General features: G+C 41.4%; 1 protein-coding gene across 4 annotated transcripts in view; it reads left to right on the top strand.

Moving 5' to 3' along the window:
* The window catches only part of LOC141144373 (sodium channel protein type 5 subunit alpha-like), a 586,505-nt gene that overhangs the window by 432,095 nt on the left and 139,816 nt on the right, over positions 1-14,594 (top strand). For all 4 annotated transcript variants that reach the window (XM_073630007.1, XM_073630006.1, XM_073630004.1 and 1 more), the window contains one exon: positions 4,500-4,620. In XM_073630007.1, coding sequence (XP_073486108.1) covers positions 4,500-4,620 — 121 coding nt within the window. The remainder of the gene's footprint in view (positions 1-4,499; positions 4,621-14,594) is intronic.

The following is a 14,594-nucleotide window of genomic DNA, read 5'->3' as shown; positions in this document are numbered from 1 at the left end:
ACGCGGAGATTTCTGTCTGTTTCCCCGTATTTTCATATGTCACAACATAATTCCTTTTCAGACAGTCTGCCCTGCTGTTAGTTATCTCTGTGTTGCATCTTTTTTTTTTTTCTCTTTATTAAATCTTACTGTGTAATACGTGATTTGTATGTTGATAAAAGCCATGACGGTGCAGTTATTACAGCAGTGATGTGAGGTTGGTGCTAAGCAGGGATGTATACTTTGGCACACACGTTTCATTCACAAATCACAGTCTACTATCTGTTTAGCAGAAAGGCAGCCAAAGGCATAAAGATGTTTTGTACTGTAATCTTTGGCAAGTTCTCCTATGCGTTTTTTTAATCATCCCTTAATGTTTTCTCTTAGATGTAATTGGCAGTAGTGTGCATAGAGGCTCCCTTTATACAATCATGTATCAGAGTATCCGAATGAAGCAATCCACTTGTTTATTCCCAGTACACACTTTCATGCATGATACCCCTAGGTTTATAATGGCTAGCAAAAGCATGTCTGACAGAAAACGTAAGGCAGGCCACACATGAGTTATTTGATTTTTTTAAACCAGGGGGTTAAAAAAAAGAGCCGATTCCCCCATCCACACATTAGAGGTGAATGGGAGAATCCTCCCAGTAAGCTATTGTAGGAAGGAAGGATTGTAGGATTGTAGAAAGGCTCACGACTGGCAGAATACAATGATCAGTGTTGCCAGCTATAGCCAGTGGAACTAATCAGTGGGTAGTACTGTATGTGCGGAGAGGAGAGCAGAGGATATGACCGCAAACAGTATGTGCAAAGAGGAGTGTGGAGAGTATGACAGCATATGCAGGAAGGAGTGTGGAGGGTATAATGGCAGACAATATGTACAAAGAGAAGTGTGGGAGGTTTGACAGCAGGCAACATGTGTGGAGAGGAGTGTGGAAGGTATAATGGGGGAATGTTATTAATCTGTACAAAATATGATCTGCCAGAACTCTTGTGCATCTAACCCACTAAATGTAAAACATAGCTTATTTTCTCAATAAATATTAACATTTTATTCTTTATAATTAGGCAGGATCCAGTGTTTGCAGGAGAAGAGTACATGGTGTATGGGAGGGGAAGTATGTGCGGAGAGGAGTGTGGAGCATGCGATAGTGGGCAGTATGTGCAGAGAGGATGCACTGAGAGTATTATAGTGGGTTGTATGTGTTGAGAGGAGTGTGGAGGGTATGACAGCAGGAACGTAAGTGGGTTAGAATTAGCCAGTTAGGTGCTGTCTCTGAAGGGACGGTTGGATTTAATGCTTTCCTGGTTCTTTGGTCTTTTGGCTGTTTTTTAGCCTAGTACACACCAGTCGTTTTTGTTTTTCTTTTAACCCCAGCGGGTTGAACGGAAAAAAACTTTCGGCTCAGGTCGGAGCCGCTGTTCTAACCATCCGATATTAGTACAGCGATCTCCCCTGCTGAGCTATTGTGTTCTGACAGAGGGACAGCCATTGGCTGAGAGATGCCAAATGTTGGCCAGTTTCTATTGAACCGGCCGATGCCGGCTAAAATTCGGCCGCCATGTGTACTAGGCTTTACTCTGGGTCATGCCCACTGATCCTGTGTTATAGAGGTGGGACAATGGTCTGGAGTGGGGGGGCGGGGGGGGGGGGCAGGGCCCGTAATAGGCCCAAGAGGGAGTCCCTAGCAGAGAGCTTATATTGTTTAAATGTAACTGCGCTTACCCAGTAGGTTTAGGCCTAGCACTGCCCTCACTAGTACACACTAGCAGTATGCTGTCCACTATTGTATTTTTGGATGGAATTACTACTGTTTATGCCTCCTGGTTAGCTATCCTTTATACTGAATTGTGTTATAATAATTGTTAACTCACTTGTATTTACTTGGTTATCAACTCCATTGATTTATAATACAATAAAATTTCCTTTACTAACTGGTTCGGTTTCTACTTTTGGTATAGCACTATTGGTGGGGAATAGGAATTATTTGCCGAACTCTTTCACTGTGTTTATTTTTGCTTTTGTGCTCAATCTGGTGTGTCAGAGATGCTGAGGGCCTTTGGAGGGTCGAGGCAAAGAACAGAGGACCTATCTACCCAGCGGCTCCTACGGGGGTAGCGGTACACTAACTTACATTGTCAATAAATATTAACATGTAAAACATTTCTTTATATAACTATGTCCTTTATTTTCACTTATTTTTCACTTACAGTTTTGGCTGTGCTGTATTTTTTTATAGCAAGGCCCTTTTCACACGATAGACCCGCTTGGATCCACCTGTCCATTTTTCAAGCAGATCCGAGCAGTCCACCCTTGACTTGTATGGACAGGCGGATGTCAGCGGAGATGTGTCCGCTGACACCCACCTGCCATCCGATCCAACAAGATCTGCTGAAAACAGACGGATGGCGATACACTTGCCATACGTCCAGCGAATCAGATCGGATGGGATTGGATGAAAACAGACATGCTGTCTGTTTTGATCCGATCTTCCCATAGAGATCAGTGGGGCTCTGACAGGTCCCTCCCTGCACAGTGAGTGGAGACTGAGCTGTCATCCTCCTGCACAGCATGGATCAAAGGATCGATCTCCCCGTTGAGCTAGCGGAGTCTGCTGAGCGGATCCGCCCCATTTGAAACGGGCCTAAAACTTTCCTTGTTGATGTTTTCATTTCATAATATTTCTTCCTAATCATTTTACTTCCACCACCAAAAGGGCTCTAAAGAAAAAAGCGTTCAACATTGCACATTTAATATTTATTGACAATAAAAGTCTTATTTTACATTTAGTGGCAAAAATATGATGTACATCATGAGGTGTATCCAAGCTTTTTTGCATATTCCTGCATGTTGCGTTTTAAGGCAGCCGATTCATTTCAATGGGCTTCCCTATGCATGTAAAATGCACAAAAATGTGCAGGCACAATTTTTAAAATCGCATTGCACCAAGTAGCATGGTGCTGCAGTACCATGAATTTTGGTGGGCATGAATGTGTGCATTTGCTAGATGCGTAGAGGTGCCTTTAAGAATCAGTGGTACCTGCGCCCATCTGCAAAAGTCGACAAGTTTTTGTGTGGCGTAGGAAAGCACGTGTTCCTGCACTGCACATGGTGTGAACAAGCCCTTAAAGAACAACGCAGATATAGGGGGTTATTTACTAAAGGAAAAGCCACTTTGCACTGCAAGTGCACTTGAAAGTGCACTGAATGTGCACTTGGAAGTGCCGTCGCTGTAGATCCGAGGGGGACATGCAAGGAAAATAAAAAACAGCATTTTAGCTTGCACATGATTGGATGATAAAATCAGCAGAGCTTCCACTCGTTTCAGATCTACTTTTAGATTTAGAGCGACTGCACTTCCAAGTGCACTTTCAGTGCAAAGTGGATTTGCCTTTTGTAAATAACCCCCTCGATGTAAAAGGATATGGGGTTGATTTACTAAAGACATACTGTGCACTTTGCAATGTGCACTTACTCTCTGCAAGAGCAGTTACTCCAGAGCTTAATAAATGAGCCAAAGCTCTGCTGACTTCCATCATCATGTGCAAGCAAAAATGCTGTTTTTTTAATTTTCCTTGCATGTGATTGGGTATTGTTTGAAAAGTGCAGCTTTACCTGATTTGCTAAGCTCTGGAGCAACTGCAGTCCATTTGCCTTTAGTAAATTAACCCCATGACTTACTAGTTGGATTGGTCTTGTTTAACAGCTGGTAAGCTGTATATCCCAATGCAGGTAATCCAGAACTCAGCAGTACACCCTGCAAAGATATCAGTTGGCTATTTTGCATCATGGGGGGGGTCAATTTAAAGAAGTCACATATGCGGTTAGATAGATATTTTACTAACAACTTCCTTTTTGGTTAGTCTTACCGCTACTTTGCTGTTACAGGAAACTACCACTGTTTCCACTGTTATGGAATCAGCCCAGATATATCCTGACGTGTCCTGATTATCGTTAATTACTGCAGATGAAATATTTTGCTGTATGTATACATCCTCCAGATATTGTAAAACTGAAGAAGACAAATCGTGATCCTTTAATCGGATTGGATTAATGACTGATCCACGGGGAAAATTTCAGACCATACAATGCAGAACTGCGCACAGATGAGCCTTGAAAGGGATGGAACATTCCTTTTCTAATATTACATGGCATAGTAATGTCATTGTAATCCCCACTTCCTCAGCTACCTTTAAATAAACTATAGTGTACAAATAGCAGAGACATGCCAGCAAACAGGAAAACACAACAGTTGTTTTATTATAATGGTAGCCTGCTTTTTAGGTAGACATATCCGAAATAGCTTACTCTAAAAGGATTAAAATAGGACGTAGACGTGTACTGCCTGCAGCATTAATGTCTGCCGGACTGAAGTTCGTGAAAAATGTACTCTCTTCATAAATGAATCAGCTTACAATGGCCAACTTTGAGGCTTGCATATTATGAAAGTATGTACAAAAGTTATAAGAAGGATTTCTTTCCACCCACTCTCTAATGTTATATTCTTTTATTGTAGAAATCAGATGATAGCCTTTCTGAATGCAGCACTGTGGATCTGAGGAAGTCTCGGGAATTTATTGAACAGCAACCTGACTCTTCTGAAGAGTGCATGGAACCAGAGGAATGCTTTACAGAAGGTATGGTGAATACACTTATTTTTTTCCATAAAAGATTGCAACAAAGCAGTATTAAACAAAACATATTTGTATGGATATTATGAATCGTAAGTAATTGTTGTGGTGGACTATATAAGATTGATATTTTATATAGGGAGGAGCATCACAGTATTCGGAAATTGCAAGGATACCTAGCGCCCACATTGTATTTCATTTTCTTTTTAAAAACACACATTGAATATTTTGCAGCTTACCAATACTTGGTTGGTGATGTGGTGGCTGCATTTGTTTTCTTTTTTAAGCTTTTTTCCTTTATGTTCACCTGGTGATCCAGCCAGTAACATGCTTCCTGTCTTAAGGTGATATTAAAATTTTGTTTTTTTTTTGGTTTAAAAATAACAAACATGTTATACTTACCTGCTCAGTTCAACGAATTTACACAGAGCAACCCAGATCCTCCTCTTATTGGGTCCCTCGCCGGCACTCCTTGCCCTTCCCCTCTGGAGGAGAAGCGGTTTAACCTTAAACTGCGCAGGGGGTTCTTCACTGTCAGGGCAATAAGGATGTGGGACTCTCTCCCACAATTGGTAGTGGCTGCAGGGAGTATGGATATTTTTAAAGACTCTTGGATGTACATCTTAAAAATCACAACATACAGTGGTATGGGAAACTATTATAGACACTGACACACGTACACCTATACAGGTTGAACTGGATGGACTATTGACTTTTTTTAGCCTTACCTACTATGTAACTATATAACTCCCTCCTTCCGGGTGTCCCCACAGAAAGCAGCTTGCTATGGGGGACCCTGAGCCAAGTTGCTGCTCTGTGTGTCTATTGAGATGCCGAGCTGTGGCTTAGCCCCGCCCCTTTCTCTCTTCATTGGCTCACTGACTTTAATTGATAGCAGTGGGCACCAATAGCGCCCGCTGCTGTCTCAGCCAATGAGGAGGGAGAGTCCCGCACAGCCGAGGCTCTCGTGCAAGATCACTGGATTGAGATGGGGCTCTGATAAATATTGGGAGGGGGGAGACTAAGGGGGGCTTCTACACACAGAAGTTTTTTTTATCTTAATGCATAGAATGCATTAGGATAAAAAAACCTTCTGTCTTTAGAACCATTTTAAGGTGACTCCACTCTGGATAGAAGAGCATTGGAGACACCCTTGAACAGCAGCATTGTCAATCCGAGGAGAGGGTAGTGTTAGACTAGCAAATTTAGATGGACTTGAACAAATTAACTCCGGCTAAGACTTTTTAGGCAGTTCCGCAACAGTTTTTTTTATTCCTTTTGAGATAAAGGTTTTACATAAATGAATAAAAGCTGATCATTTCTAAGCACCCCTGTCAGTGGTAAATGGTTTGTGTCAACCTCCTAACTGCTACTTTTACTGGACAGCTTGGTCTATTAAAGGAAGTAGAAAAATAACAGATGTAATTGCCAAATCAACAGGGGAAAATAAAGGAAAAAGAAATTCAAAAACATAAACATATATAGCCACCACATCTAAGAATTGGTGAGCTGCAATATAATACATTTTGGATTTTATATTTAATGCCATTTCAACCACTTCAATACCGAGCATTTTCACCCCCTTCCTGCCCAGGCCAATTTTCAGTTTTCAGCGCTGTCGCATTTTAAATGACAATTGCGCGGTCATGCAACTCTGTACCCAAATGAATAGAGCTTTCTTTTGGTGGTATTTGATCACCTCAGCGGTTTTTATATTTGCGCTATAAACAAAAGAAGAGGGACAAGTTTGAAAAAAACAAAAACAATATTTTTTACTTTTTGCGATAATAAATATCCCAATTTAAAAAAAACAAAGACAAATTTTTTCCTCAGTTTAGGCCGATATATATTCTTCTACATATTTTTGGGAAAAAAAATTTGCAATAAGCGTATATTGATTGGTTTGCGCAAAAGTTATAGTGTCTACAAAATAGGGAATAGATTTATGGCATTTTTATAATTTTTTTTTTTAACAAGTAATGGCGGCGATCTGCGATTTTTATCATGACTGTGACATTGCGGCGGACACATCGGACATTTTTGACACTATTTTGGGAACATTCACATTTATACAGCGATCAGTGCTATAAAAATGCACTGATTACTGTATAAATGTCACTGGCAGGGAAGGGGTTAACACTAGGGGGCGATCAAGGGGTTAAATGTGTTACCTAGGGAATGATTCTAACTGTAGTAGGAGGGGACTCACAAGGGGAGAAGACCGATCAGTGTTCCTCTGTACTGGGAACACACGATCAGTCTCCTCTCCCCTGACAGGATGTGGATCTGTGTGTTTACACACACAGATCCACATCCCGGCTCTGTTACCGGCAATTGCGGGTGGCAGACATTGCAGCTGCCGGGCACACGCACTGGCTCCCGAGTGATGCCTACAAGGCTGGGAAACCCAGGATGTCATATGACGCCCCGCCCAGGATGGGAGATCCTTCCTGCAGCCGTCATTTGACTATGGGCGGCGTAGGAAGTGGTTAAACTGTCAGGCCAAAATAAAAAATATATATGTTTATTACATCTCAATACATGCACATTTCTCCATGTTTTATTAATTAAAGACCCTACAAGCACAGAATAATACCTGTTGTTCCTGGAGCATAAAACGTGGGAAAAGGCCTACCTGTTCTTTTGTGTATCTGCATCTCACGCCACGTACTGATAATTGTGTGATTCAGACAACATAAAATAAAATCTTGTTTTTAGATACAGACAGAAATGTACAAGTTTTCAGATATTCTTTCTTTTTTAATATTGTAGATATTGCCCTTCTCCATTTCCATAAATCAACTAATAACTTTGGAAAATTTGCACTTGTCTACCCATGTACTAAACATTACAGTTTGTACCCATGATATTACCTTTTATTCATAAGAGCTACTAGGAAATCACTCCAATGTAGTGTCAGTTTTCAAAATAACTTTATAGTTAAAATATTTCCATTCAGTTAAAGCAGTTGTAAACTGCAGCTGTTCAAGAAAAAAACAAACCTCCAAGGCAATGGCATAATGTACTAGTATGCATCGCATACTAGCACATTATGAAATACTCACCTTGGAATGAAGCCCTCCAGTGCTCTAAAGTCACCGTTGAGAGGGCTGATATGTTCCACCTGCCTTTCTTCCGGGTTCGCAAGCTCCAGCTATGTGATTGGCTAGAGCCACGGTGATGTCACTCCCTCACGTGCGCACGGGAGCCATTCCAGCACAAAGCTCTGACGTTCCCCAAGGTATGCCGGACCTTCAGAGTGCATGCCCTAGTGATGTCACTGGATGCATCCAGAGTGAATATCTCCTAAACGGTGCACGTTTAGGAGATATTCATTTTACCTACAGATGAGCCTTATTATAGGCTTACCTGTAGGTAAAAATGATTAAGCGGGGTTTACAACCACTTTAAGGTATGCAAAGTCTAGTTTTGGAAAGCAACCCCAGCACGAGGGACCCTTTCTCTCTGTGTGGAAGCAGCAACCTCTCTACAAATGTCTGACATGCTCCCCGCTGAGTATTGAGTTCACCAATCAGCATGGGGCATGGGTTTTGCTGATTCCTACACTAAAGGTCTGACTCAGCAAGGGGATGTTGCTCCTTTTCAGAGAGACCACTGCTTCCACACACAGCAGAGCAAGAGTTTTCCACTACAGCATACTGGCCTTTTCACTCAGGATGTAGAAATTGGCTGCTTTCAAAAGAGAATTCATTTTAAAGCTGGCCATAGACTGATTTGTTTTCACTGATGATTTTTTTTAATACAACCTATGGGCTGATCTTTAAAAAAAATTGAATTTCTCCATCCACGCTATACAGTGTGGATGAACAAATTGTCTGCTGCAGCTATTGTGTAAATTGTATGATTGACTTGGTCGCCCATTAAATTTTGGACAGTTCCTGCTGAAACAGACAGAATTCACACAATGTACAGCCAGCTTTAGACCTTGCAGAACTTTTTCATTTCTTTTTTTGTTTTGAATGACTAAAATTTATTTAGTTGACTTTAACCTAAAGTTCCGTTGGTTTTCAAAGGAGAGATGTATCAAAAGGAATTGTAGACTATCATTGCTAATCTCCTTCTAAAAATGCAAATGGTTGTCACTGGCTTAAAGGATATCTAAAGGTTCCTTTTAAAAAAAACAAAAAAACAAAACCAAACATGTCATACTTACCTCCTGTGTGCAGTTGGTTTTACACAGAGTAGCCCAGATCCTCCTCTTCAGGGGTCCCTCAGCGATGCTCCTGGGTCCTCCTCTTCTCGAGTGCCCCATTAGAGAGCCGCTGTCCCTCAGGGCACTCGTGCGGGCTCGCTCCCGTGTCCTGCTGCTGCGTCCATTGACACAGACAGCAGGATTCGCCCCCGGCTCCCGCTTCATTGGATTTGATTGACAGCAGTGGGAGCCATTGGCTGTACTGCTATTAATCTATCCAATCAGGACCCGAGACACAGGCTGGAGCTGATGTGCTCATCCACATCACTGGAAAGACAGGGTTCAGGTAATTAAAAGGGGGGCTCTCGGGGGCTGCTGCATCACAGGAGGTTTTTTACCTTAATGCATAGAATGCATTAAGGTGAAAAACCCAGAGGGTTTACAACCCCTTTAAAGGGGCTATAAACCCTTACATATACACAGTAAAGTGATTGGCCACAGGTTATACACAGAGATGAAACACATCTTCCTACATAAGTTGTCCCTGTTTTTCTGCAGTCTTCTCTTATCTGCAGTTTGTCATTTCAGCTCTTTGCATCCTTTTTTCTGACAGCTCAGAAAAGCTTTATAAATTCTGGACTTTGAATGGATGTAGAGCATAGTGAGGAGAACTCTGAGAGCTGATTGGAGGCAAGGGCCATGCCCCCTTCACACAGAACACAGAAACAGCGCTGGGGCTGTCAATCAGCTGGAGGTCCCTCCCCTGTCACCTTATTTCTCTTGGTGTCAGAAAAACTTGTCAGAAGTAATTCATACTGATAGCAGAGGAAGGAAGCAGCAGACAGAAATGACACTTAGTGCTCTTAATTGAGGCGAGTACACACTATAAAGAGATCAGCTTAGTTCATATTTCATGTCTGAGGTTTACAATCACTTAAAATACTTTCTGAATCATTGAACCAGTTTTAACTTCTGATCTGCATATTGTTAGTGACACAAAGTCACAAAATTAAAAGTAACGAAGCCAAGGCAGTCAGGCAGCTAGTATTTTTAGAAGGACAGGTCAGCTTTGCCAGCACGCATACTTCTCTCAGAACAGATTTAAATAAAGAAAGTAGAATTAACGGAGTTTTGAGCGCTCTTTGCTGTATCCAGGTCAGATTTCAAGTAGGTGAGAGACAGCAAAGTTACAGGACTAATTATGTGACAAGAAAAAGAATTGCAATCCTACTTATCGATAGCAAAATAACAAGCAAAACGATGTGTAAAAAAAAAGGTATAGGACCAGTAATGTACTGTCTGCCCTGCCATCTACTGTTCAAAGACTAGAACATGTTAAATGCTGACTTGTTTTTGTACAATTTGTACAAAGTGGTATTATTTTGTCCTGTGTATATGTCAGTAGCCTAGGCAACTGCTCTCAGTTGTTTCTGAATCATTTCTTTGCATTGCAGCCTTTGTTTATGTGGACTGCCTATATACTGTGCATCCCAAAACGACATATCTAAAAAAAAAACCTCCTTATTTCAAAGTACAGGAACATCTGAATCAAACCATGCATGGCCATACACTGTTATTAAAATAAATAAATAAATACAAGGTGTAAGAATTGTTTTTACTGCCCTTGCGACCATTTAATTCCACTTGTCCTGAATGAACCTGCACATTTATACCTGGTTGGATGTTGAAGACAATGCATACTTTTTAACATAGAGTTAAGCAGATGTTTAAAGGTGTCGGACAGGTGAGCACACAAAAATGTAATGTGTGCCATCGCTTTCACGTGTCTCTACACATCTGAAATATCAGACAACTGGTGCAACACCACAATGACCCATTTCTGGTCTTCAAGACCCTTCACTTTTACTGTTAAGACAAGTACCAAATGTAATGACATACACTCATTTATGATTTTACCAGATGAGCCTACATGTTAACACAACAGTGACTTTTATTGTCCAATGGTTGTTATTGCCATAGTTGGTGGTTGCAACATCTCAGAAACTGCTAACCTTGCGATTTGCTATACAACAGTCTGTCGATTTTAGACAAATTGGTACAAAAATCAAAATTAATTAGTGGGAACCAGTTCTGTGGGTGAAAACGCCTTAATAATAGGAGGGGCTTGCAGAAAAGGGCTAAAAATACCAGCTGACAGGGGGTCTTCAACTGCTCATAAAACCACTCTTTACTACAACAACTGTACAAGGTGCCACTCAGACAACTGGTGTTGCACCAGTTGTCTGATATTTCAAATAACAATCTGAGGCTGCAGTGGGTATGGGATCACCAAAGTGGGAAGGAAGGGGTCACTAGGGAAATTAAGTGAAAGGATAGAGGACGACCAATTTGACAGTGGGGGCACGGTACATTGGGTACTTACTATTGGAGGATATCAAGAGGAGGAATAAGACCGTAAGGGTCATTATGCTTAAAAATGATTGATGATGAAGGTTGTTAGCCAAAACGAATTAAGGGTTATAATAGGGCAAACATAATATATATTAATTATGGTAGTGCATGTTTATACAATGGAGAAATGTTGTGTGTATATATAAATAAGAGTACCTATTTATACAAGAAAGAATGGAGTATGGGATTAGAAGTTAATTGGTCTAGACCAATATTTCAAGTAAAGGGTTAATTTCTAATTCCTCATCCAGCCCATCCGGTGCAAGGGTATCTAATCGGTATATCCAGTAGGATCTCTTGCGCAAAGGTGCCAGAAGTGTTCGGGTATTGCTTTGATTACCCAAACTTTCAGATCAAGGGAGGAGTGTTCGTGGTGAATGAGAAATTGTTTGGGGACACTATGTTTGTCAGACCCGGCGTCCACCAGTGTTCCAAACCTTTTACAGAGTGTACGGATTGTGCGGCCTACATATTGTCATATTGTCATGTATTGTCACACGGACAGGATAGGCAATACAACACAAACTCTGATGAGCAAGTATAAAAGTCGGATATGGGATATTATTGGCCCTTGGACTGAAATTCTTTTTGTCTATGGGTGACATGTAAGCAAGTCAGGCACTGAGACTTAGGACATTGATACATGCCTAGAATGTTGAAAAACTTCAGGGGGGGACTGGTGGAGGAAGAAGTTGGTTTTAATCTGCTAGGTGCAATTTTGGTTTTTAGGTTCCTGGCTCATCTGTAAGAGAGGTCGGGCTGAGATTGTGGATTTAAGGTTTGGGTCCTCTTGTAGAATGGACCAATGGTTTTGGAATATGCATTCCATATTTCTAAATTTAGTGTGAAAATTTGTGGTGAATCTCAGTGGTTGTATGTATGAGGTGTTTTTTATTATATTGTCTATCTGTGGTATTGCTTTGTTGTGTGTAAAACATGAAGCCTTCATCTATGGTGGGGTGTGTAACCTTTCTCTAGGAATTTTTGTTTAAATGTTGACCATGTGTAGCGTAATCTTCATCTCTAGTACAGTTATGTTTTAGGCGGCAGTATTGGCTTTTGGGGTTGTTCTTGATCCAACGAGGGTGGTGACAACTGTGGTGATGCAGATAAAAGTTGCCTGCAGTTGGTTTGGTTTAATTTTGGGAATGCTCCCTTAAACATGACTGAGTGTCAGGTCAAGGAAAGCTAAAGATTTATCGTCACAGAATGAAGTGAATGATAAACCCATATCGTTGGTATTACAGTGGTCTACAAATTGTGGGATTAGAGATTTAGCACCATCCCAAATTTTTATTACATCATCGATATATCGGCCATAAAATGTCAAGTGTGAGGAAAAGGGATTGTTATGCCAGGTGTAGTGATTCTCCCACAGACCCATGGTAAGATTGGCATAGCTTGGGACAAAGTTGGCTCCCATGGCTGTGCCATGAGTCTGTAGGTAGAAGTTGCCATTGGATTCAAAGTAGTTATGCGTCAAGCAGAACTTTGTGGCTTCCAAGATGAATTGGGCTTGACTGGTGTTCAGCATAGGGTCATCATTAAGGAATTGTAGTACAGCTCTCAAGCCAACCTCATGTGGTATAGAGGTATACAGTGAGACTACATCAAGGAAGAGACATATGTAGGATGGTTCCCAGGTGTAATTTTTGAGAGTTTGTAAAAGATGCATGCTGTCTTTGATGTATGAAGGTAAACTTTGAGCTAATGGATGTAGGAAATTATCAATATATATGGAGAAATAGCTTGTGATGCTCTCCATGGCAGCCACTATAGGTCTACCAGGTGGGTTTGTGGGGTCTTTATGAATTTTGGGCAAGTGGTAAAAGTAAGGTCTGTGGTAGAATTGATGTTTAAGGAAAGCTTTTTCAGATTTATCTATGATTCCATCTGTGGAGGCCCTATCTATTATTTCATGTTCTTCTATGATAAAGGTTGGGAGGGGATCTTTGGATAATTTGGCATAAGTGTTAGTATCAGAAAGTAATTGTAATGATTCTTTAAGATAGTCAGACTTGTTTTGAACTACTAGGCCACCACCTTTATCTGCCGTTTTGATGATTAAATTGGAGTTTTTGGTAAGGTCATTAAGGGCAGTGTGTTCACAGGGAGAAAGGTTGGACAATGTGACAGTGGTTTGGGGATTGTGTTGGCACAGTCGGCGTATGTCTGCATAGACAACCTGGTAGAAGGTTTGGATGAAGGTAGGATTAAAGACAGACTTGGGGCAAAAGGTGGTATGTTGAATGGGTGAGGAGTTGGGTACATGTAATAAATGATAAATAAACCGATTGATTAAAAAATTATAAAGAAAAAATCTGACAGAGAATACTATCCATGGGTGTGTCACATCCCAATAAATCATAGAAGAGAAGAGGGGGAATCCCCTAAAGTGGGACTTTAAAGGCACTACTACAATAAAGATGAAGTGTATATGAAAAATATTTATTTTTTTTTACAAAGAAAATTGCATATCAAGAAATAAATACATAAGATAGTAATACAAATATACATAAATATGGATACAATTGAAAAACCGTCAGTGAAGGTAAATAAACCTCCCTGAACTGACGCGTTTCAGAAATTCTTTCCTTCATCAGGGTTCATTAAAAAATGATCACCATGACCAGATGCACATGAGGATAAAAATAAAAATAATACTGATCGAGCGCACATGATCTAATGTACTTTCCGATATTATTGTTTAGACCTGGGCTCTGTGTCTACGGTTCTCTGTGTGGTATAACTTACCTGGATTATTGGTTTTGACCTACATCATTTGAGGCATTTCTATATCAGCACCTTGTGCTCCTGAGGAAGCGAATTATGTGAAACGTGTTGAGCCTCTTGTGCAGGGCTGGTGGAACCTCCTGTTATTCATACCAATTGGACATTCATTCATACATGGGGGGGGGCGCTGTCCCGAGTATAGGCTTTCCAGCGCGGGGCAAATAGCCCCTTGTTATCCTTAAAAGTCAGGTTCTATGGTGGAAGCAATCAGCAGCGTCCTTGGGGTGCGGGCAGCCAGGCATCCATCCAGCATACCCCGCGCCTCCAGAGCATGGACTCCTCCAACATCCTCTGTGCATACTTGCATCATGGAAGGTACCATCCTCATACACAGACCTGGCCTTTAGATCTGCAGACAGAGAATGGGACAGAGGAGGGACAGGGCTAGGGGTCTCTCTCATCTCCCCCTCAGTCCCCTTTCCCTCTATATAAGCTCCCACTCTCTTTCAGCCCTCCCTCTCCCCTCCCCATCTCTCTCAGCCCCCCACTTCAACCTCCCCTCTCTTAACCCCCTCTCTCTCAGCCACCCTCTCTCAGCCCCCTCTCTCAATCCTCCCTCTCTCTCAACCCCCCTCACTCCTTGCTCTCTCAGCCCCTCCCCCTCTCTCAACCCTCCCTCTCT

Source organism: Aquarana catesbeiana, linkage group LG05 (genome assembly GCF_042186555.1).
Source record: "Aquarana catesbeiana isolate 2022-GZ linkage group LG05, ASM4218655v1, whole genome shotgun sequence".
NCBI lineage: Eukaryota > Metazoa > Chordata > Amphibia > Anura > Ranidae > Aquarana > Aquarana catesbeiana.
This window is presented reverse-complemented; position numbering and strand designations above follow the sequence as displayed.